Below are 24,181 nucleotides of genomic sequence, written 5' to 3'. Positions count from 1 at the left end.
ACCCATCAGTGGCAAGTGAGGGTGGTCTCCCTTCTTTCTTTCTTTTTTTAATTATTATTAACTTTTTATTTTATTATTAAATAATGTTGATGTGCAGAATGATGTGGTATGGAAACTTGTCAATTTCTGATAAGCCTTTACGTGACCCAGCGTTAAGTTTTTGGACGGAACATAGATAGAGGGACTAACTTCGATAATTAGATGACCTCAAGTACTATGTGTGATACTTTTAAAATCGAGGTAACAATTTGATAATGGTCCAAAGCACAGGTAATAAAAAAATATTTAACCCTAATGTTTACTGAAAGTCTACCATGTGTCTATTTTTACACGTCAAGCTAATAGCAAACGACTATGTATAGGTACTTGCATTTTAAAATTGCCCCATCAAATTTTTTTTAAAAAAAATAATTTAAACTCAAAATATAAGAAAAAATACATATACCCTCCTCAATTTACTGTTAGAGAATATATTGATACCGCATATTATGGTACTCTCCATATATATATATATATATATATATATATATATATATATATATATATATATATATATATATTAGTAAATTATATAGTTAAAAAAAAAAAAAAAAAAATCATGGATGCAATAAATTAGTAAAAGAGATTTTATCCGCATGAATTTTCAGTCAACTTTTTAGCTTCTACAAAAAAAATAAAAATAAAAACAATAATAAGAAATAGAGTATTAAGTACTAACAGAAACATATACTGAAAAAAATATACATATATAATTATATATTTCTTTTCCCGAGTTGTAGTTAAAAACAGCATATTCAGATATAGAGTAAACCATTTGCAACAGAAGTTAACAGAGAAATATTTCTTGTTATCTTTTATAAAGAAAATCTGGCAAGTAATTAAACATATTACCCTTTTACACTGGATTTTAGTAATGGGGATGTTTCGAATGTAAAATTTCCAACAACAAAGGAAAAACATAAAGCACCATCCTAATAAATTTGTCACAAGATCTGGATCTATTTTGTTTTCTCTCCTTGGTTTCATGCTACAGGACCTGCAATTCACAACATTAAACGTTTCAAAGCCATCAAATTATACATCATTTGCATCCGTCCCCTCTTCAGAATCTTCAGGCCTGCAAGGAAGACAACCCAAAAATTAATAACAAAGCCAAAATTCAAAATTTTACAATGAACGCTAAGAAGCATGGATGCTTCCTCTGAACATGAGAAGGCATCTCATTCAACTCATGTTCATATGACTTCCACATCTGTGCACTAGAAAGTCACAAACAAACTTTGAATAACACATAATTGATCAAATTTCTATTAGAGTATACAGGAGTTTGCCCTCAGCTAAAAGAGGAAAATGAACAAAAAAAAAAAATTTGTTTAAGTTCTGGGTCAAAGAAAAAGAACCACTACATAAGGCCATTTAAAGATACAAAAAAGCATAAATATTGTTGGGAATAAATTCACTCATATCGGCCCATCTGAATAACCATGGGCTACCGGGTCAATACCGGCCTAAGGAAAATTGGCAGTCCTAAGCCAAGACACCAAGACTTCCGAGTAGGCCAATCCTGGGAGATAGACTCAATCCCCAAAAAAGGCTATTTCCAAGGAGGTTCATCCAAATTGAGTCCCATCGCAAGAACTCAAGTATCAGCCTCATCGCAGGAAATCTGGATTAGAACCCTACTCCAAGTTGAATTGGAGTAGAAGTTACAATCCGAGTCCAATTAGAACTCCCTAAATAATCAGGTCAACAGTCTTATTCCCAGTAGTATTGTGATAGGACTCCCGGTCTAAATCTAATCTCTAAAGATCCGGGAATCCCTGAAGATTCGGATTAGATCCTATGTCTAATAAGGAATCCAACTCCAAATCAAACGCTAGCGGCACTCTTAGGTCAAGTAGGAGCAGGAAACATAATTCAGGTTTGACTTCACATCTTTGCATATAAATAGACATATACCCCAGATATAAACGAAAGACTTAATATTTTATGCATAAAGCATATTTTTCTCTCAAATACTGACTTCGGCATTAGAGTAAAACCCCTATAAGGGTCTCTCAGTTTTAGTTGTTTCGCAGTATTCTTGGAGAACATGAAGAACATCGAAGAGCATGCAGTTCACACCGTACCAGAAACTGTTCTAACAATTTGGTGCCGTTAGTGGGAACGATTATTCATTTATCAAATATATATATATATATATAACACACATTCTGGCAACCGAGAAGATAGCAGCCAGAGCCAGTCATTCAGCCTATTTTTCCCCCACAAGATAAGAACAATCCATAGCCTCCACCGTTCCCTCCATCGAGCGGTGGAGATCAGGACCGTGTAGCAGTGTTGGAAGCGTAAATTGAAGCCCTAACACAGCAAAATGCAAAGTTGCTGCTTAGAATTCTGGGACAATCCCATCTGGAGGTGAACCGGGGTGAGCATGAACAAAAAGAGCGGAACAGCCATACCAATGGCCACGATCGTCGAGAGGACGATTACTAAGAAGATAATTTCTAGGAGAATAATCATCGGGAACAAAAGAATGGAAAGGCCAACCGTCATGGAGGCCAAAGGAAACATGCAGGAGATCTAAGCAGAATTGTTGTCGAGTTAGAGAGAAGGTGCACGTACATTGAGATGGAAAGGAAAAACAAAAGCAAATACATAGAGGTGGACAAGCTCTTATTGGGTATTGACTCACCCTTCACTAGACGGGTAGCAAGCTACCAGCTACTTGAGAAGTTCAAGGTATCTCAGATCCCGAGTTATACTGGAGACAAAGATCCTCTTGATCACTTGAAAAATTTTCGAGCTCATCTAGATCTTCACGGGACACCCGATGAAGTGGCGTGCCAGGCCTTACTTTTCACTCTCTTTGGGAATGCCCATGACTAGTTCAGGAAGTTGCCCCCGAATTTTGTTGATAAGTTCAAGGAATTGTGCAAAATATTCTTGACAGGGTTTCTGGCTTTGCGGACACGAAATAAGCCATCGGGATACTTGTTAACATTGCATTAGCGTAGCAATGAAACTCTTAAGGAGTCTATGACTCGGTTCAACTAGAAGAAGATAGCGGTTGAAGATCCAACCAAGGATATGGTCTCCGCTACCCTTTATCAGGGCATTTCACCCGAGGAGCCTTTCATGAAGAAGTTGGCTTGGAAGCAACCAAGTACCCTACAAGGCCTACTGGATAAGGTAGAAGAATTCATCAATCAAGAAGAGACTTTGAAGGCTATGATCAGTTCGAGGTTACCCCAAAAGATAGCCCCGAAAAATAAAAAATAAAAAAATAAAATAAAAGAGTTCAAAAAAGCTAATGGGGAAGAGTAGAGGCTGACAAAGAAGTTTAAGGACTATGACTTTACGCCTTTTAATGCCTAGATATCAAAAGTTCTCATGGAAATCAAAAGAGATCCGGAGTTTCATCGACCACCAAAGATACCAAGTAATCTTCCTTACAAGAATGAAGGCAAATATTGTGATTTCCATGAATAAGCAGGTCATTAAACCAAGGAATGTATATCCCTAAGGTTGCTAATCAAGGAGCTCATAAAAAATGGCAAGCTGGTTCGGTTTTTGGGAGAGCAAAGGAATCAGGCAGGGAATAATAGGCCCTAGAATCGTCAAGGCTACCAGCCCCGGGACTAGCAGCCTCAGGATTATTATCCACGAGACCGTCCTCACAAATGAGAGGGATCGGGAGAATGATCCCCGGGAGGATACGGAGAGAAGAGCGGACCGAAGAAGCAGGAGTACACGGCGTAGAGACTGGGCAACATGCGATTATAGCCGAGATCAGGTAATGAGGACTGGCAGGAGTCCCGGGTGAAACTCTTATTTTCCACATTCAAGTTTTCAAAGAAGTAGGTTATTATTTTTAACACAGACTTATTATAATAAAGACAGAAGATTTCTCAGATTTTGGGAGATTGGATATTCTGAATAAAATAATAAATCTGACTTAAGCATCGGAGCATTACCAGTCTAAAAGACCGGGAAACCATTGATGTCGCTTCTATTATGGGAAGGAAGCACAAAGAAAAACCTAGGGAAAAACAAGGAGACAAGGAGCTCAACCCAAAAATTGGGAGAAAACCCTAAGGCAAATCCAGGGAGACAATCCTGCAGAGAAAACAAGGTAAGGAGCCAACCTTGCAGAGAAAATAAGGAATGGAGAAAACCCTAAGGCAAATCCAGTGAGACAACCCTATAGAGAAAACAAGGATGAGATAAAACTCTAAGGCAAATCCAGGGAGACAACCCTGCAAAAATAAACAAGGCAGGGAGACATTCATGCAGATAAAACAATGATGTGAGAAAACCCTAAGAAATCTAGGGAGATAACCCTGCAAAGAAAATAAGGATGGGAGAAAACACTAAGGCAAATCCAAGGAAACAACCCTGTAGAGAAAACAAGGCAGGGAGACAACCCTATAAAAAACAAGGCATAGAGCCAACCCCAGAGGTAGGGAGACAAGCCTCGATTTTCAGGAGATACGAGGCCATCCCTGAAGATAGGGAAAAGACCCTAAGGAAAGAAAACAATAAGGCATGGGGGGTCGAATTTAACCCTCGGATTTGAAGGCTTCAAGTTTCAGGTTTTCAGAAATCACAAAAGCATCACATATTTCTGGAAGAAGATTACAAAGTTTACTAAGGAGCATCATCCTCGACAGCTTCATACCTGTTAAAGACATATCTAGCCCTCAACTAGATATGCGTTCTTAAGATATAGATGCTACATCTATGCACTCTCAAGATAAAGATAAAAGCTAAAATTATCTTATCACTCGTTTGAATTCAAATACTTAGATCAGATTGTAGTTTGAATTCAAATACTTAGATCAGATTGTAATCTTTTATTCTCATCACAATTGTACTCTCCAACTCTTATGTAACTACTCTCTATTTTCTATATATATATAAGAGCCTAAACCAATGTTTGGTAAGGTAGCTACATGCAACAATATTAGTCTCTAAATTTTATATGGTATCAGAGCCACAACAGTGACTCACGTCCTTCTTTTTTGTCTACCATGTCAACTTCAGTTCCACCTTCCGCTTTCAACCCTCCTCCCGTGATTGTTTCTACACAGTATCAAACCCCACCTTTGGTCGCCTTCACAAACTACAACCTGATTAAACTCACAAAGGACAACTACCCTATCTGGCTGCCTCAAATCATTCCTCACCTCAAGGGAAGAGACATTTTTGGTTATGTTGATTGATCAACTGCTTGTCCGTCTCCTACCATTATGTCCACCAAAGATGGCGTCTCAACAAACTCTCCTAATCCGGCCTTCCTCCATTGGAGCATGCAAGATCAACTGCTTCTAGGAGCCATCAACTCAGCTCTTTCCGAGAAGATGTTGTCCCATGTAACCAGATGTGTCACTTCCAGAGATGCGTGGACTACTCTGGAAACTCTCTTCACATCTCAATCAAAGGCGCGCATTATGGAAGTGCATTATCAGTTCACGACTCTCAAAAGAGGATCCTTGTCCATTGCTGATTATTATCACAGGTTTCAAACTCTATCCAATGCTCTAGCCATCTGTTACGTACCTAGGGTAATTAGAATTAGGTTTTAAATTAGGTAAGTGTCGTATTATCATTTAAGAAAATAATAGGTTTATTAGTATGGTATTAGTCGTATAATAAATTAATTAGGAAAATGAGGAGTCTTGCTCATAAAGCAAGAATCCCGAGATTAAGGGATTTATATCCCATTATATTAGGTTTTTATTAGGAAAGAAATAAAGGAATTATTTATTCCTTTAGGGTTAGTAATATTTATGTAATATTTATTTAATTATTGTTTCCGTAGTTCAAGCTTTGTAACCCTATAAATAGGGTATTGAAGAATGAAATAAAGGAAGAAGAAAAATTATAATTCAGCTCTTGTAGTTGATTAGGAGTTTTTTAGGGTTTCTCAAATAACCCTAACATTAAGAGGCCCAGGGTACCTCGAATACCCTACTATTCCACGCACCCTCCATCCCCAATTATCCACCGTTCATCCCCCGTTACGCAGGACCGTAACACCATCGTTGGTCAATCCCTTAATGAGTTTGAACATGTCTCCTTCCTTCTGGCAGGTCTAGGATCTGACTTTGATCCTTTCGTGACCTCTATCCCAACCAGAGTTGAACCCCTCTATGTTGACGAGATCTACGACCATCTTCTCTCCCATGAGATGCGCTTAGAGCAGCATCAAGCCTCTCTCAATCTTTCTGTTGTCGGTGCCAACTTTGCATCTATAGGACATTCTCTTCAATACTCATCCTGTGGCATGCGTGGATCTCGTGGAAATTCTTCTTCTAGCCGTGGCTATTCAACTGGCGCTTCCAGGCCGTTTCGTGGCAGAGGACGTGGATCCTCCTCTAGTCGTGGCTTCCCTTCCAGCAGCTAACAATCCAACCGACCATTGTGTCAGGTCTGCAACCGCTTTGGTCACGTTGCCCTAGATTGCTACAATAGGTTCAATGAGTCTTATTCTCATGAACAATCTCCTCAGGCACAAGCATATCTCTCTACCCCATCCAGCAGCTACGATCAGAATTAGTACCCCGATTCTGGAGCAACTCACCATCTCACCTTTGATTTGGCCAACCTAAACATCAAAGCTGATGACTACATGGGCTCAAATCAAATCTGCATTGGTAACGATAAGGGACTCTCAATCAAACATATTGGTACCACTTGTCTTTCTACTCCTTACTCTCAATTTGATCTCCTTGATATTCTGCATGTTCCCCAGATTTCAAAAAATCTAATCTCTGTTCAAAAGTTCACCAGAGAAACTAATACATTCTTTGAATTTCATCCTTCCTATTTTCTCTTAAAGGATCACCGCACGGGGAAACTCCTCCACTAGCCGAATAAAGAGGGTCTCTACCAGTTTTTCCCTTCTACAGATAAGCATCCTCACTTTGCCATGGTGGGTGAGCGCGTCTCTACTTTTCAATGCCATCATGCTGGGCCATCCCACCTTGAAGATTGTCCATCGTGTGCTTTCTCATTTTCAACTTCCAGTTACTTCTCCTCAAGACTCTATTGTCTGCACCGCATGCCTCGGTGCAAAGAGCAAGCAACCCCCTTTTTCTTTATCTTCAGCATCTGCTACTTGTCCACTTGCTCTAATCGACACTGATGTATGGGGACCAACCCCAGTTATCTCTAGGTTTGGTTTCAAATACTATGTATCTTTCCTCGATGCTTATAGCAAATACACGTGGCTTTATCCTATCTCATGCAAAGTGATGTTAGTTCGGTTTTCTTAACTTTCAAAACATATGTTGAACGTTACTTTAACTCAAAAATAAAGGCAATCCAATCTAATTGGGGTGGTGAATATCACCCCATCAACAAAATACTCCAGCAATTCGGGATTCTTCATCATGTGTCATGTCCACATCCACACCAACAAAATGGTGACATTGAACGGAAACATCGGCACATTATCAAAACTAGTCTAGCACTCCTCTATCATGCTCATTTACCATTAAAATTCTAAGATGATGCTTTCTCTACTACCTGTTACCTTGTCAACTGCATGCCCACATCCATTATTAAAAATCATTCACCATTTGAGATTTTGTTCAAATGCTCTCCAGATTATACTTTTCTACGTACTTTTGGCTGCCTTTGTTGGCCCAACCTACATTCCTACAATTCTAACAAGCTCCAATCCTGTTTTGTTCCCTGCTTGTTTTTAGGCTATAGCAATCTTCACAAAGGTTATAAATGTCTACATTTACCTACTCATCGCCTCTACATTTCAGTGATGTCATCTTCACTGAATCTCAATTTCTATACCACTCAGACTCCTCACCAATTGAGTCTAGTTCATCACTTTCCAAGCAGCAGTTCTCCCTGCCTCTTCTGTCACCTCCTTTGGTTGAACCAGCTTCCCAACCTCTCATAGAGACTCACTTCGAGCCTCCTTCTCCAGCAGCTTCCAGCTCTGCCACCTCATCATCTTCCCCTAAAAATTCTGCATCTCTTTCTCCACCTTCAGTTCCACCAGCATCACTCCATCCAATGGTTACTCATGCTCGGAACAACATCTCTAAACCAAGAGAGTTTACAGATGGCAGAATTCGGTACCCTATTCCGAGAGTCCTTGTTGAATCCTCACCAATTGAGATCGAGCCCACTTGTCACTCCTTTGCTGTCAAAGATAAAAATAAAAATAAAAAATAAAAAAAATAAAAAATAAAAAATTGATAAGTAATAGAAATTTCATTAAAGAAGCATAAGGCGCCCTAAGGTACACAGGGAGTATACAAAGGAACAACCCAGCTAGCCCATAAAGTAGAACCCAACAAGACCCTCTAAAATCTAAACACCCAACAAAACACCCAAAACCCTCATGAACCCCAAAACCCAAAACAGTAAAAGCCCCCAATAAACACCCAAACAACAACAAAACCCTGATGAAACCCAAAACCCAACTACAGTAAAAACCCCCAAAAAACACCCAACCCAAAAAAAAAAAAAAAAAAAAAAACTTAAACAAACCCTCCACAAAACCCAAGAGAGCCGAGAAACAGACCCAAAAAACAAAAGAAAACCCAGGAAAAAAGAAAGAAAGAAACTACAGAGATGGTGGCGCGTGGCACCACGCGCACCGACACCGACGACAAAGATAAAAATTGGAGACAGGCAATGAATGTTGAGTCCAATGCTCTACTACAGAACAGAACTTGGACACTAGTTCCTCCTAACTCGGCCACAAATGTAATTGGATGTAAAAGGGTATTTCGAGTCAAAAGAAAAGCTGACGGATCGAATGATCGGTATAAAGCAAGGCTAGTAGCCAAAGGCTTTCACCAACAACCAGGAATCGACTATGGTGAAACTTATAGTCCCGTCATCAAACCTACTATGGTACACATTGTTCCTTCTATTGCTCTTTCAAATGGCTAGCCTATTCATCAGATCAACATACAAAATGCCTTTCTTCATGGATATTTCCAAGGTGGTATACATGTCTTAGTCCCCCGGCTTTGCTCACCCCCAGTTTCCAACACATCTCTGTAAACTTCAAAAGGCCTTATACGGCCTCAAACAAGCACCAAGGGCTTGGTTCTCAAGGCTTAGTGGCAAACTATTGGAGCTCGGTTTTCATGGATCAAAACCAGACCTCTCTATTCTAATTTTATAATACCCAAGACAGTCAAAGAGTAAGAAGCAAAAGATTGTTCAAGCCTAGAAAGAGCCAAGGCTCGAATTTTTCGAGACACAGAATCCTCATTATCCAAATATGCTTCAGATAAGAGAATCAAGGGGTAACTGTTGGGAATTAATCCACTCATATCAGCCCATCCGAAGACCATGGGCCACCAGGTCAATACTGGCCCAAGGAAAATTGGCGGCCCTAAAACAAGAAACTAAGACTCCCGGGTAGGCCAATCCTGGGAGATAGACTCGATCCCCGAAAAAGATTATTTCCGAAAATAAGTAGGATTGGCAATTTTTGACACGACCCGCGAACCCGACACGAAAATATAGGGTTTGGGTTTGGGATAATTGGGTTCAGGTCATAATCGGGTTGACCCGATTATGACCCGTTTGTAATCGTGTCTGGCGGGTCAATCCCGCGGGTTGACCCGCCAAACAAGATTATAACACGGTTAGATGAAAAAAAAAAAAAACTTCAAGAAGTGAGGAAACGGTGAAACCTAGCCAGGTCACTGGGTCAGCGGGTCTTTTGTGGTTATATTTCTATGTATAACCAAAAACTTCGATGGTCTGGAAAGTGGAAATATAACCAGAAACTTCACACAGCCAAGACCGTCGAAGTTCAGCTCTTGAAGTCGAAGTCGAGCTCCACCACGCAACCCTCCAAAACGGCATCGCCCCCAACGGCTTGTTCACCGTTCACTCCATCTAAGGTTCAGCGACTTGGGAGCACTAGATTTGGTGCTTGACTGCTTGTTGGCTGTGAACACGGTTTCCCGTGCAATCTAGGTTTGGAAACTGCAGGGATTGCCAGATTGGGTTGCTTCTCTCGCCGGATTGTGTAATTTGTGTTGTTTACCTGTTTGGTTTTCTCCTGTGACAGTGTGACTGCAGTGCGAATTGAGGATTTGGGGTTCTGTCGTGGGTACGAATTGGGGTTCAGACAAAGACGAAGACGAAGAGTCGAAGACGAAGACGAAGAGTCGAAGACGAAGACGAAGACGAAGAGTCAAAGACGATCCTTCATCCTTCTTCTTCTTCGGACGATTGTCACGATTCGGGAGTCTCAGATGAAGCTTCTTAGCTCTTGCCTTCTTCGGTTCTTCTTCTTCGCAATGGGTTACCCGGGTCGTGTTCGGGTAACTCGGTTGATATACGGGTTGTGCTCGGGTTTCAAAAATCAACCCGATTAATAATCGGGTTGGGTTCGTGTCTGACCCGATTGTGTAATCGGGTCGGCCGGGTTGACACGAACCTAACTCGTAAACCCGAATTGCCAAGCCTAAAAATAAGAGACAGGAGTTTCATCCAGATTAAGCCCCGAGAATTCATACATCCCAAAACCGAGAGTCAACTCATTCAACCAAGGCCCGAGACAAGCATGTCTCGGGTAGGGGTGTGCACGAGGCGGAGCGGGTTGGATTTCCACCCTTTTTGCCCCTGCCCCACACCCCTGCGGGTTGTGAAAATAGCACCCACGAATCGCACAAAAAAGGGAGAATCCGTGCGGTGCGGGGAGTGCAGGTTGTGCAGGGCGGGGCAAGTTCAATACCTAAATCTAGAAACATGAGAAACCAAAGCTAGATTTTCTCATGAACCAAACAAATCATAGAGAAATCACAAACAAATCAACGATTTTCGCAGCGAAACTTTCCATTTCAACTATACATTATTATTCGCAAAATTGAAGCAACACAAGAAATCATCTAGATTTATAAACCTTCTCTCAACAACCAAACACTAAACCAAACCAAACCAAATAAAACGAAAAAATAAAATTAAAAAAAAATTCACCTTAATCACCATTGTGGACTCCATAGCTAAAGAAATCGCTTCGCAGCTCACTGGAATGCCCAAGTCTATGAGAGGATCTGATCTTATGAGTGAAGAGTCACGTGGTGTGGGTATAGGAGGGATAGATCTGAAGAGTGAGAGTCAAGATGAGGGATAAATGGATTCAGCTGGTGCATTCTAGAATCTAGACCAGGGGAAAACGAAGAAGATGAAGCGCGGCAGCAGGGTGAAGAACAAAGGCAATGCAAGTCTTGAGGATCCACTCCTCCTCAATCTCCTTACCAGATCGCCTATCAATCTTGGTCACCAGCTCGCCGGACCACGCTTGAGATCCTTCACAGCAACATTCTTTACGTTGAAGCCATCAGAGGAAAGAAAGAAGACGAAAGGGGTGAGGGGGTGAAGGAGAAAAGGAAGAAGACGAAGGGGCAGCGGCTGGGTTCAAACGAAGAGTCTAGAAACAATGAAAAAAATGAAGATGCACTAGGGTTACTTACTGGGTTAGAGGGTTTTAAATTTTTTTTTTCGTTTTTTTTTTTTTTTTTTCTTTCAGCGAGGCGAGTCCCCCGGTTTTTAAAAACCGCAACCCTCCCTGCACAGGTATACCATTTTTTGGCCCGTATCTGCAAAAAATCATTGAAAACCAGGGCTCTGCGGGTCAGGGGATGCGGGTCAAGGCGGTTTTGCGGGTTTCTACACACCTCTAGTCTCGGGAACTCAAGTATCAGTCAGCCAAGGCCCGAGACAAGCATGTCTCGAGAACTCCGGTATCAGTCAGCCAAGGCCCGAGACAAGCATGTCTCGAGAACTCCGGTATCAATCAGCCAAAGCCCAAGACAAGCATGTATCGGGAACTCATGTCTCATTCAGCCAAAAACCGGGACAAGCATGCCTCAAAAACTCAAGTATCAGCCTCATCCAAAGAAATCCGGATTAGAACCCTACGCCAAGTTGAATTGGGGTAGGAGTCACAATCCGAGTACAATTAAAACTCCTTAAAGAATCCGGTCAAAAGTTCTATTCCCAATAAAATTGGGATAGAACTTCCAGTCCAAATCTAATCCCTAAAGATTCGAGAATCCCTGAAGATCCAAACTAGATCTTACGTCTAATAAGGAATCAAACTCCAAATCAAACGTTGGCAGTGCTCCTAAGTCAAGTAGGAGTAGGAAACCTAATTTAAGTTTGACTTCACTTCTTTGCCTATAAATAGGCTCATACCCCACGTTTAATCGATAAACTTAATATTTTATCCATAGAGCATACTTTTCTCTCAGATACTGTTAGAATATATAGAAAATATATTATATTTTTCGTATATTCCTTATTTGGTTGATATTGTAATATTCTCTATTTACGGGTTAATTGTAATCGAATCATGGGGATTTGATTACCATATTAGTATTTATTCTAAACCCTATACATAGGGACCTTTGTATTGTAGACAAAGCAAGTGAATAGGAGCATAATATACCCCTTTGAGCTTTATCCTGTGGACTTAGGTCATAGACCGAACCACGTAAATCATTTGTTTCTTTTCTTTCTTTCTTGCTTTCGTTATTATTCCAGTTATTATTCAGTCCAATTTGGCAAATACTAACTTAGGCATCGGAGTGAGACTCCCGGAAGGGTCTCTTAGTTTTAGTTGTTTTGCAATATTCTTAGAGAACATGAAAAACATCGAAGAACGTGCAGTTCACACTGTACCGGAAACTGTTCCAACAGATATCATGGATGATATATAGACAAGTAATTGGAAGATCTTTGATATCTTTGAGCATAAGCACCACTTGTACAAGTAAACACCAACATACATTAGATTCAAGATATTCCATGATAAACTCTACTACAACTACTCTGATTTATTACTAAATCTAGGATTCAAAGATGAATTTGAAACCACGTATATCATCAATTACATCTAGACAACTTTTTTTTTCTTTTTATTTGGACATGCATCTGAAAGAATTTGAGTTGACCATTTTGGGCTCAACACCAACTTATGCAAGCCCTGCTTTTAAAAGAACAACAACATGTTTAAGCTTGGGTGTCCTAAGAACAAAGTTAAGAGAGAGCTGTTGAAGCTAAATAGCTCTATTAACTACAGCAATGCAAGCGTGTCTTCTTGGCGTGGGAAATGAAAGGCAAGGCACACGTGATGTAACGTGTATGCTCGTTGTGAGTTCTAGGTTTGAGGGTCTTAGGGTTGAGGGTTTATTTGGATCTATTTGGGTTTCTTCTTGTGGGCAATTTTTTTTTTTTTTTGGCTTTTTTGTTTGTTCATGTGTATACTTTTTGTGTACGTAGGGGTGCCTTACGCTTTTTCTATAAAATTTATTACTTATCAAAAAAAAAAAAGAACACCAACATGTTTACCACATTCACAAATAAACAAAGGCATAAAAGACAATGTCCTATAGATCAATAAAGAATTACTTGTAGAGTTCCTCCATAGTATTCTTCATTCGAATAACATCAGCACCAATTACTTCAGCAGCCTTTTGCCCATTTTTGAAAAAATGAATCGTTGGCTAAAGCAAAAGAAAAAAAAAAATCAGCTTAGTAACACAAAAGTATTATATATACATATACACATTTCAAGTATAAAACACTTTAAATGTTACACCACTATATATCTTTTTATTGGATCAATACTACCTTGAACCCACCAATAGATTATATGTCCTCCCCTTTGCATGCCAAATCTCAGTTCATAATAATATAGTAGTTCACCATCCAAACAACAAATATTTGTATGTTAATTTTTTTTTCTCTAGTATTTTAAGGAAAGTCACAATTTTCAACATATTAATATGATTCAATTTTGGGTTTGGCAAATATAGATGCAATGAAAAGTCAAGAGTGGCGGGAGATTCATAGTGTTAGATCAGGTAAAACATGAACCTACACTACATAATGCACTCACACATGCAGAACGCATGAAAGACAAACTTGCGTGCATGTGCGCACACACACACACAAACACAGGGACAGGAAGGTCAAAATATCAATAATTAGCTTTACAGCAGGTCCAGCTTAATCTTAGTAGTAGAAACTGGGAAACACAATATGCACAACTAACCATCCAATAGGAACTGAAGCCATCATTGTCAACTGTTGAAATATAGACAACAAAATCAATTGATGATCCTGATTCATTTAATATAATATTTTGAGTCTCATGCAAATAAAAACAGGCTAACTTTTCTAACTGGTGAGTGAGATCCTAATCACATTCCCTGAAACCTTAATGAAAATATTCGATTTTTCGCAAGTGTTCTAAAGTTGCCTATAATTCCTGTCAGGACAACAAAAACAATTACATAGTCTATCTTTTCCATTTTCCATAAGCAATTACAAAGTGGTTTGTTCCATTACATGTATAAGCACTTCCTCAAATTTAGAAAGAATACAAGAGCGCAATGAAAAACCATTGTTTATCAAGAATAGGCAAAGGGTTGTGCAATTTGCCCCCCCCAAATAATCTCTCAGACTCCAAGCACTGATTCAAAATAATTCAAATAACAAGCTTAACAGTTTCTTGTGACGAGCTCTACTGCCGACAGTAATGAGGGAGATGAAACTTAAGGCACATGAAGTATCATATCACAGAAATATAATAATATCCACCATTACAGGATGAAAACAAAGATGAATACATAGAAACAGTAAGAAATTTGATTCTGAAGCGCATATAGACATAAGAAAACAAAAACAGAAAAGGATCAAGTTGTTTACCACAGACGTAATGTCTAACTTGCTCAAAACGCTTACAAGTCCTTCCTGCATATAAAAGAACAGAAGTAATCTGCTAATTTTAGTGCACAACAAAGTATGATACCATAACCAGAAAGAATTTTCACTCTTCAGTGAGGAATCCACATTTTGCATGATAATAAATTAAAAAGATAAAATGCAAGACGACACGGTCAAGCAAAGCATGATGTAATACAATTGTTTTGTCAAGTATTCTAGCAGAAGGTAATTCTTAAGTGAAAGTTTCCATACATAACTGAGCTGAGAAGGCCCCAATTGAATTTTTGTGAGCAGCTATATCGATGACATTGTTCTCCGGTGTTCATTATAAGTTTCAACAGTATTAAAAGGAATTTAGAAGCATAAAACTATGTAGTACAAGTAACAATTTTTCTCATTCTTACCCACTCCCAAAGAATGTACTCACCATTTTACTAAGAGAGCTTTATCTAGCAAGACTAGCATACTTCATTTTCTTGTCAGAATCATAGATTATTGAACTCTACTCATCAACATTCTTCATTCTTATCAATATGCACATGAAAGCATTTACATCTCCACCAGGAAATCTACTATTTTCTATCCCCTCGAGGTGTAAGATGAAAGGGGATAAGAGTGTCAAGTAACTCAACAGTGTCAGATCTGGTAAAACTTATTATTCTCTCTACCTTTCACCTTACTTTCGTCCTTCATTCATTAGGATAAACAAAACGAGAAAACAACGATTTATTGAAGGCCAGAAATTTTTCAGAAAATTGATACTTTTTTTTGGAGTGAATAAGAAAATTGATACTTGTAAAATAATATACAAAGATGGTAGTTCTAACATCTTGTTAACACTATATTTTTTTTTTTTTTAATTAATCCTAGTTCCAGACTGCATTTTACAACCTAACTCACTCAACTCAAAACAATGTGAAATTGGTCCGACATTTACTTAAGGACACATCACACAAGCATATACCATCTAGGTTTGGTTCCAAATGGAGGAAGTGCATTTCTACTTGTATTTCCAAGGCCCGCTTTTCTATCCTGATCAATGGTAGCCCGCATGGCTTCTTTAGAAGTACCTGGGTCCTCGCCAAGGGGACCCTCTCTCGCCCCTTCTCTTTGTGATAAACATAGATGCTCTTTATAGGGTGCTCTCTAGAGTGATGGTTGGGGGGTTTTTGTCAGGATTCCAAGTATACAACCTCAACAATACCCCTTTGGAAATATCTCATCTTCTGTTCGCAAATGATACACTTATAACGTGTGGCGCTAAAAATGATCAAATTCTTAATTTGGATCACATTTTCCTGTGCTTTATGGCCATTTCGGGATTGAAGATCAACCTCCAAAAATCTGAGTTAGTCACAATAGGGGAAGTTCTGCATATTAAGGAGCTGGCCAGCATTCTCTTTTGTAATATTTCTTCTCTTCTTTGAGAACTTAAGTCTCCCTCTAGGTGCTCCTTTCAAATCAAAGGCCATTTGGGATGGGGCAGTCAAGAAAATGGAAAAGAGATTGGCTAGTTGGAAGAAGTTCTACTTGTCTGAAGGGGGGCGCCTTACTCTCATCAAGAGTACGCTATCCAGTATCCCTACATACTTCTTATCCCTCTTCCCTTTACAAGTAGGCATAGCTCGGAACCCTAATTCCACCTAGTGAATTGAAAGACTGTTTGCTCCCCAATTCCTAGAGGGGGCTTCGGCATAAAAAATCTCATGTTGTTCAACAAAGCTCTCCTCGGTACATGACTTTGGAGGTTCGGGCATGAGGAGAATTCTTTGCGGTAACAGATGATTGTTATGAAGTACGGGATCCAAAGAGGGGCTTGGTGCTCAGAGGAAGCACGAGGACCTGACGAGGTGAGTCTTTAGAGGAATTTTAGTAACAGTTGGGGATCTTTTTCCAACTTTGTTTCCTACAAGGTCAGGGATGGTTCCCACATTCACTTCTAGCATGGCGTGTGATGCAGAGAAGGGGCTCTTAAGTATTCTTTTTCATAATTCTATTCCATAGTTCGTAACAAGGAGGTCTTAGTGACAGACTACTTGGACCTCTCCAGTTCCCCAATCCTTTGGAATCCAAGCTTCAATAGGGCAGCCCATGATTGGGAATTAGAATCTCCCGACTCCTTTCTCAATCTATTATACTCCTCGAATACTCACCCAGGAGAAGTGGATAGTATGTTTGGACTCCATCTAGTTGCCACGGCTTTGCAATAAAGAGCTATTATAATATGCTACAATCAGGTAAGCATAGTTCACTCCCTTGGAGAAGTATTTAGAAGGTCAAGGCCCTTCCTTGCATTGCTTTTTTCTTATGGATAGCAAGAATGGGTAGAATCCTCATGGCGAATAACCTTAGAAGGCGGGGTTTCCATCTAACTAACTAGTGTTGCCTTTGTAAAAAGAATGAAGAAACTATTAACCATCTTCTCATCCACTGCGAGTATACTGTTGATCTCTGGCACTTGGTTCTTAACATTTTTAGGTTTCTTGGGTCATGCCTAGTAACATCCTAGAGCTCTTCTTCATTGCTGAAAATTTCTAGGGTGGGGACACCCCAAAGAGGCAATCTGAAAAGTTACTCCTACTCTCTTAATATGGAGCATTTGAAGAGAAATGATCAACATCTTTTTGAGGATAGCGAGTCCAATGTGCTCTTTCAGAAATCCTCATTTCTGAGATCTCTTTTGGATTGGATTATTGTAAATCTTTCTAATTTTGACTTAGAGAATTTAGTAGATTTGTTTTGTTTTCTAGATTGTAGCCGTTAGGGTTTTCGGCTCTCTTTTATACTTTTCGTGTACGAGGGCTTTCAAGTCAGGATGCAAAGTTAAAGAAGCGAAAATCTTTGCACTATAGTTCTTAATTACCATTAGTGATTTGGTTCCAGTCTTTTCCAAAGAGACCTATATGATGTTTAAAAAAAAATTAGCACTCTCTCCACCCAAAATGCCACACCTTAGAAACTGAATTTCTTAGACCACCACAAATTTTGTGATAAGTAATTGACCCCATGAGGAGATTCAAACTAGTGACATTTACTTTACAAGGCGTGGTCCCTAGCCAAATAAACTACTTCTTGAGGTTAAGACAACCACAAAATTTAATTATCAAAAGGGTAAAGTACTTTTTTAAACAAGGTTCAAGTAATGGCGACCACAATAACCTTGTCTTCAGCATTCGCAAAAAACAATGGAGAATTGCCTTTTGATAAGAATTCATCAAAAGTGCACTTAAGAATTGTCTTTTGACCAGAATTTCTTTAATGTGCGCGCACACTTCTCTCTCTTATACGTGCATGCACACTTATTTCTCCTCTTTTTTCATCCATCTTACCATTCTAATCTCAAGTTATTTCAGGTTTTCCAACCTCCATGGAAGAGTTTCACATAGTCGCAGGATCTCCGAGGCCAATGGCACCATACAACGACTATTTTATCCTAAGTTCAACCATCGTGGAAAATGTGGGTTTTGCATGTAAAAATCAATGTTTTCGGCCCCTTTAAAAGATTACGAACCAAACTATTTTTTTCAGTAGCCATCCTTCTATTCCTCAATGATAACTATTTAACACCGTCTGAGAAAATCAAACAACTTTATAATTGTCCATTGCCTATTGCAAATGGTATTCCTCACGTCTATCTGACATTCTAAATTATTCAAAAGATTGTTGACGCAAAAGATTTCCAACTACGCTAGAACATATAATCATGTTAGAGTTAAAGTATCACATAGGAAACAAATTTAAAAGGATAAAAGAAGAAGTTTTGTACTTTGCATAAGTTACCATGGAAGGATTTGTATTGAAAAAGCAGGGAGGATAAAGTTGCTACATGACATTCTGCCTTTAAAAATATAAACCACTAGAGCTGCAAGGCAGAGGGACAAGAGATCCGGAAAAGCCAGAACCCACAGTTAGCCTTACCGGAGCCGGAGGAACAACCATACTACCATAGTCACTGGAGACAACAGCTCCGGAGCCGACAAGGGGGGGAAGGCGAAAGGAGAGGACGACTTGACTGAAAAAACTGCTAGGTCGATCTGCAGACAATTTGACCCACCCCCGGTAGAAGACAAACCCAGCAGTGAACTCCAGCAAGGGGGGGAAGACATTATCTCCAGCCGAAGTGAACTCCCGTGAACGACTGTCGGATGCGTGACTTTGGGTTTCGGTAAGAAACGGCCCAAGCAAAAACCTTTGAGCTTGAGGCCCGAACCATACCCAGCATACCGGCCCATAAGCTTCCCTATAACCTGGCCCATCGCCAAGTTGAAGCTGAAGAATATCTTGCTCCATGTGTGCAAGTTGAAATGCAAACGGGGGAGAGTCTTCTTGCCCAGTAGACGATTAGGCTTACCTTTGTCCACCGAATCAAGTGGAGGAGTCTCCAAAGCAAAGCAGTCCACCACCGATCTCGGGGCCTCCTCTGCAAACCTCATCGTCGGAAGAAAATCAAGAGCACACAGCTCTACTAGCGGAGCACTAATCCTGGAATGACGACCACCCACGATGGACATCACCTTCGCGGCAGGGACCGAATCCGACCTCAACACATCCGCAAACGAAGGCCCTATCCTTTTTGAAGCCAAACCCAATCTTCTCCATTCCTCTTTCCCATCCTTCTTGTTCGTCGCAGATGAGGAACCAAACCCACAACCCACCATGGCAGAGAGGAAGTCTGAAGCCTTTCTTAGCTCGCCGAAGAATTTGTGCCAACCCCACCCACCATGACCCTCAGGGATCAGAATGATCCCTCTCCGACCGCTCATCCCATAAGTTGCCGCCTCTAAGAACCAGCCAGCTTTGTTACCACCTCTACAAACAATCAAAACTTTCGACCCTTCCCCGAAAGACTTAATATACTCTTGATCTTCAGGGAAACCCAAGAGAACTTCCAACGTCGATGCAAGCCAAGCGGAACACTAGGTACTCAGGATGACCTCACCAAAAAAACCTTTTCTCTTCTCCTCCACATGCAGCACCAATTCCCCATTCAAAACCAAGAAAACAAAAGACTTTTGACTCCATTATAAATCTCTTTTCCATCTCAAGGCACACCCAAAGCTCAGACAGCTAACCCAAAAGAGATTCACATCGTCGCCGGAAGAGAAAACCACCTAAACACAAGATCCACTAGCTGGCGCCCCTACGCAAGTTAACAAGAGCAACCCAAGAATACCTGAAATTCAAAGCTCAGACCCCACACAGCAAACGAGCGTCTAGAAGGTGGAATGGTATAATCCCCTAGCTTGACGCGCTCTCACATGCCGTCGCTAGGGCAAAGGAGGGGAGAGAGAGAGAGAGAGAGAGAGAGAGAGAGAGAGAGAGAGGTGGTTTCAAGGACGCCCTCGCCTCTCCCTCTCTCTCTCAGGGGCGACTGAGATGGGGGAGAAGATTCGTTCTTCCCTCCCCTTGTTGCATAATCCTAAACCTTTTCAAAAATACTACCAGAGGGCTAGGGAGCTCAAGAAAGGTCACTGAGTGTAGCGGAATGAGGTTTTTTTATTAGCAGATTCTTTGGCAGCTTCAAGGACGCCTGTTTGTATTTCTTCTAAGGAAGCAGTTGTAGCGCCTCCTGTGAAGATTTCTGCGGGATTGGCCGGTTCTGCAAAGAAGTGCTTCCTTTGGAAGGGGTTTCTCAACCAGATCCCAGCTGCGAAAGCCCCTACCACTTCTCACTCCTTGCTTGTTGAGTCGGTCTCGCCTTCGTCTTGGGAGGTCAATGGTTTATCTCCATCTCAGGAGTGGCCCGTCAAGTTTGATCCATCTGGGGAGGTCATTGTGTGGGAGCAGGATGTTGAGTTTTGGGATGGGTTGCCCTTGGATTGGGCGATGGATGGTGCTCATGACGAGGATTCCTTGGCAATCCTGGATGCCACGAAACAGGAATTTCTTCGGGATAAAATGATAACGCGCCAAAAGACCAAAGGCAAGAGGGAGCTAATGAACTTGAAAAGCTCCATTAACTATGGCGATGTAAGCGCACCCTCTAGGCGTGGGAAAGACAAGGCTCACGTGACGTAGGGTTGTGAGCCCTTTATGGGTCTTGAGGTTTTAGGGTTTAGTTCTTGTGGGTTTGGTTTGGTGTGCCCTTTCGGGTTTTACGGTTTAGTTCCTGTGGGTTTGTTTAGGTTTTCTTTCGTGGGTTGGCTTTGGTTGTTCTTGTGTATACTACATGTGTACTTAGGGCGCCTTACATTTTTTTAATAAAACGTTTCTTACTGATCACAAAAAAAAGTATAAAATAAAATAAAGAAAGAAAAAGGTTGAAACAAAGAAACTAAAAATTGCTATGCCGACCATTAAGCTATGAAGATACCATATGTGGAAGCCCAAAATAGTGAACCTAATGTTATAAAAAAATAAAAATAAATAAAAATTGTTATCATACTATAACAAAATTTATAAATCATAACCATACCAAAATACCTGGATTTTAGGCTCGAGAACACCTTTTAAGGCCAATCTAAATATTTTACGCAAACCTCATTTGATGAACATGGTATGATGTCTGGAAATTTAATCTACTATTGGGAAAATACTACATTCCAGTACCACAAATCATTCCTACCTGGTCAATGTCAATCTTATACGTTGTCACATGCGGGTATTTCCCACTCAACACATCAAGCATAGGAGATATCAACCTGCCTGCACAATAAGGATATACCATAATTCAATGAAATGGATCTTAAAATATAGAAAGAGCTTGCTGTGATAGAAAAGAAAGCACCATTCAAATTACTTCATTAACCGAATAATTAGAAACTTACAAGGCTTGCACCAGACTGCGGTGAAATAGAAAATTGCCGGCAATGATTCATCTATCACAATAAATTGTAGCAAAAAATAACCAGTGAAAAGCTTTCTAAAGAGAAACAATAAAAGTTTGACAGACAACATATACACAAGGGATACTTTTGCTATCACTTTTACCATTACATCAGACAATAGATCTTAAAGGAATTCTTATATAGAAAAAGTACGCAAGATGAATATAAATACCTTGAACCTTGGAAAGTGAACTGTTGAATTCGTTTTCCGACTGAATGAGAACAAAGTGTGAAGGTTCTGAAATTAAATCACTGACTTAGAATACAGTATAGATTACAGAAAAAAATACCTCAGGTGAAAAAGTATTTATTTTTCCAGCAACAAAGCTACATAAAGCTATACAAAATGTGAAGGTTCTATTCCCATGATGGTTGCTCCCACACTCCATTCACATAGTGGTCCCAAATGTGTTAGAGAAGAGGGCATGGAAGCAACTGTTGGAAGCAAAAATAGTGGTTCCCAACATCAATCACTGAAAGGGGGAAAAAGGTGAAAAGAATTCAATTCATCAAGATTGAAAGATATCATAAACATTGATCATATAGGTCTGTGAGCAATACATGCAACATGTGCTACAAGTAACATTCTTTCTGTACACAACCCTGTTATATACACACAAGTACAAATATGTGTAAACTAAATAGAGAATTAGGATAAAAGCTTTAGGCGCTGAATGATTGTTTATTGATATTGATGCAGTATATATAGAGTTACAGGCTGCCATGTATATATGGTATATTATACAGTAGTGATCGTATTCTATAATTACAAGGGTTTAAACAAGGAATAAGTATCATGTCCTTATAGGCAATATAGCCGTTGGCTAAGGTGGAGTTAATGAGAGATATGGAGGAGATAATTGGTTGTCTAATTTAGGAAATCTTCCTAACGGCTCTAGGGTTTGTTTGTGAGCTGTAGTAGCGGCTAGGGTTTCTGTAGAGGGTTCGGCGGCTAGGGTTGTATCCTTAACAATATGATTTCACATGTTTTATGATCAAACCTACGAACAAGATACCAGCATACAAGTGTACAATGTTTTCACCCTCTTTTACATTGCTGGCACATTCCAAAGCATTTCGAGTCTTTCCATGAGATGAAACGCTATTCCATCAACTTATCGAAGAAAAAAACAAAAAAAAACAAAAAACTATTCCATCAAGTCACCAGTTCATACTGGCTACCTTTAAAAATAACATACTATTAATATTATAAAAGAAGAAAAGTAAGTAACAGTCTAAGGAAAATAAAAATATTGAAGCTAACCATCTCCACCTTCCAAATATTCGTGCAGTTCTAATCTGAGTGAAGCCTTAATTCTTCTTCAGGTCTTAACTTATTGTAAACAAGATATTTCCTTGAAGAAAGATGGAATCTTTTTTGTCTTTTTATTATCAAAAAACAAAGTTAATTTCAAGATGAAACAATGGAGTTCACTTCAAGATTCCATTTGTTAAGACATAATATTTTTTTGAAAAATAAATTTTCAGATTTTCTTGTGTTTCATGCAACTGAAAATTGCTACTCAAAGAAAAAGTGTAGGTTTTTGTTGGTTTTAATACAGAGATTTCTCGTGCAGCCAAAGAATAGAAAACTATTTTAGGGTCTCAACCAAACATTAGAAAACAACTTATTTTGTCGGGGAATATTTTTTATTAGAAAATGTTTCTCCTTGAAACATATAAAGCCTAATTGAACAAAAATATCCAAAACTTAAGTAATAATAGTTAGACTTTAAATGTCATTTCCCGCACTTATCATCCATGTCAAATTTCAAATTAAATGAAATGTAAGAAAAAAATTAATGAATCATGTAAGAGTTATCATAAACAGTGATTACAACAATGGTAAAATCAAACGAGCACTTACAAAAAAACAAAAAAGAAATTCTTGCAATAGAGGTACCTTGTTCTTCAGATTCAAAGCCAAAGGAACAAGGTCGGGATTGCAGGAACGGAAGCTTCGAGAAGGGAGAGCATGTGGCGGTGGTGGAATTGGACAAAATGGAGGAGAAAGGTTTAGAGGGGATTAGGGTTTCGAAGGGACTAGAGTTGTTAGAACGAAGATTATAGGGTAAAGCCGGGCTAAGCTTGTTGTTGCCAAGGGCTCGGCGCAGAACTTGGGAGCGAAGAATTGCATTTCTCGCCATTTTCTCCGCTCTCTCGGCTAAAGGGTTTTGGCGAAGGGTTTTTTTGTTTTGTTTTTATACCTTGTTAGAAGACAAATGCAATGCACAAATCATGGCTTGGTTGGCAAAATACTGTGCAAACCGGATAGTGAATTGTTTTTTTTTTTTTTTTTTTTTAAACATGTAGCATGTGCTACTATATATTGCTGAAAATGCCCGAAGGCTTACATCTTGAGACAAGAGATATAAGACCCATACACTCTAAGTCCGAATGATATAACTTAAAAAACAGATGTTTATGCAGAAACACAAATTTTACAAGAATAACATTTGAGCCTCTCTTTACAATAACGCTCACTCTCAAAATAAAATAGGGCCGATCTAGCAATAAGCCAACAAATATTCCAGTAAAACAAGGGCACTACAAAGGCAAACTGTACCGGAGACACAAAGGGAATACACAAACACAACAGACAGAAAAACTCAATCCAAGTC

General features: G+C 39.6%; 1 protein-coding gene across 1 annotated transcript; it reads right to left on the bottom strand.

The window, feature by feature from the left end:
- Positions 1-826: 826 nt before the first annotated feature.
- LOC133868540 (thioredoxin O2, mitochondrial) lies at positions 827-23,761 on the bottom strand. Its single transcript, XM_062305460.1, has 7 exons — positions 23,464-23,761; positions 21,733-21,798; positions 21,501-21,551; positions 21,299-21,378; positions 14,716-14,760; positions 13,414-13,508; positions 827-1,117 (listed from the first exon to the last, which is right to left on the bottom strand). The coding sequence occupies exons 1-7, from the start codon at positions 23,705-23,707 to the stop codon at positions 1,075-1,077; spliced, it is 624 nt and encodes a 207-aa protein (XP_062161444.1). The 5' UTR covers positions 23,708-23,761; the 3' UTR covers positions 827-1,074.
- Positions 23,762-24,181: the final 420 nt, after the last annotated feature.

Source organism: Alnus glutinosa, chromosome 5 (assembly GCF_958979055.1).
Source record: "Alnus glutinosa chromosome 5, dhAlnGlut1.1, whole genome shotgun sequence".
Lineage (NCBI taxonomy): Eukaryota > Viridiplantae > Streptophyta > Magnoliopsida > Fagales > Betulaceae > Alnus > Alnus glutinosa.
This window is presented reverse-complemented; position numbering and strand designations above follow the sequence as displayed.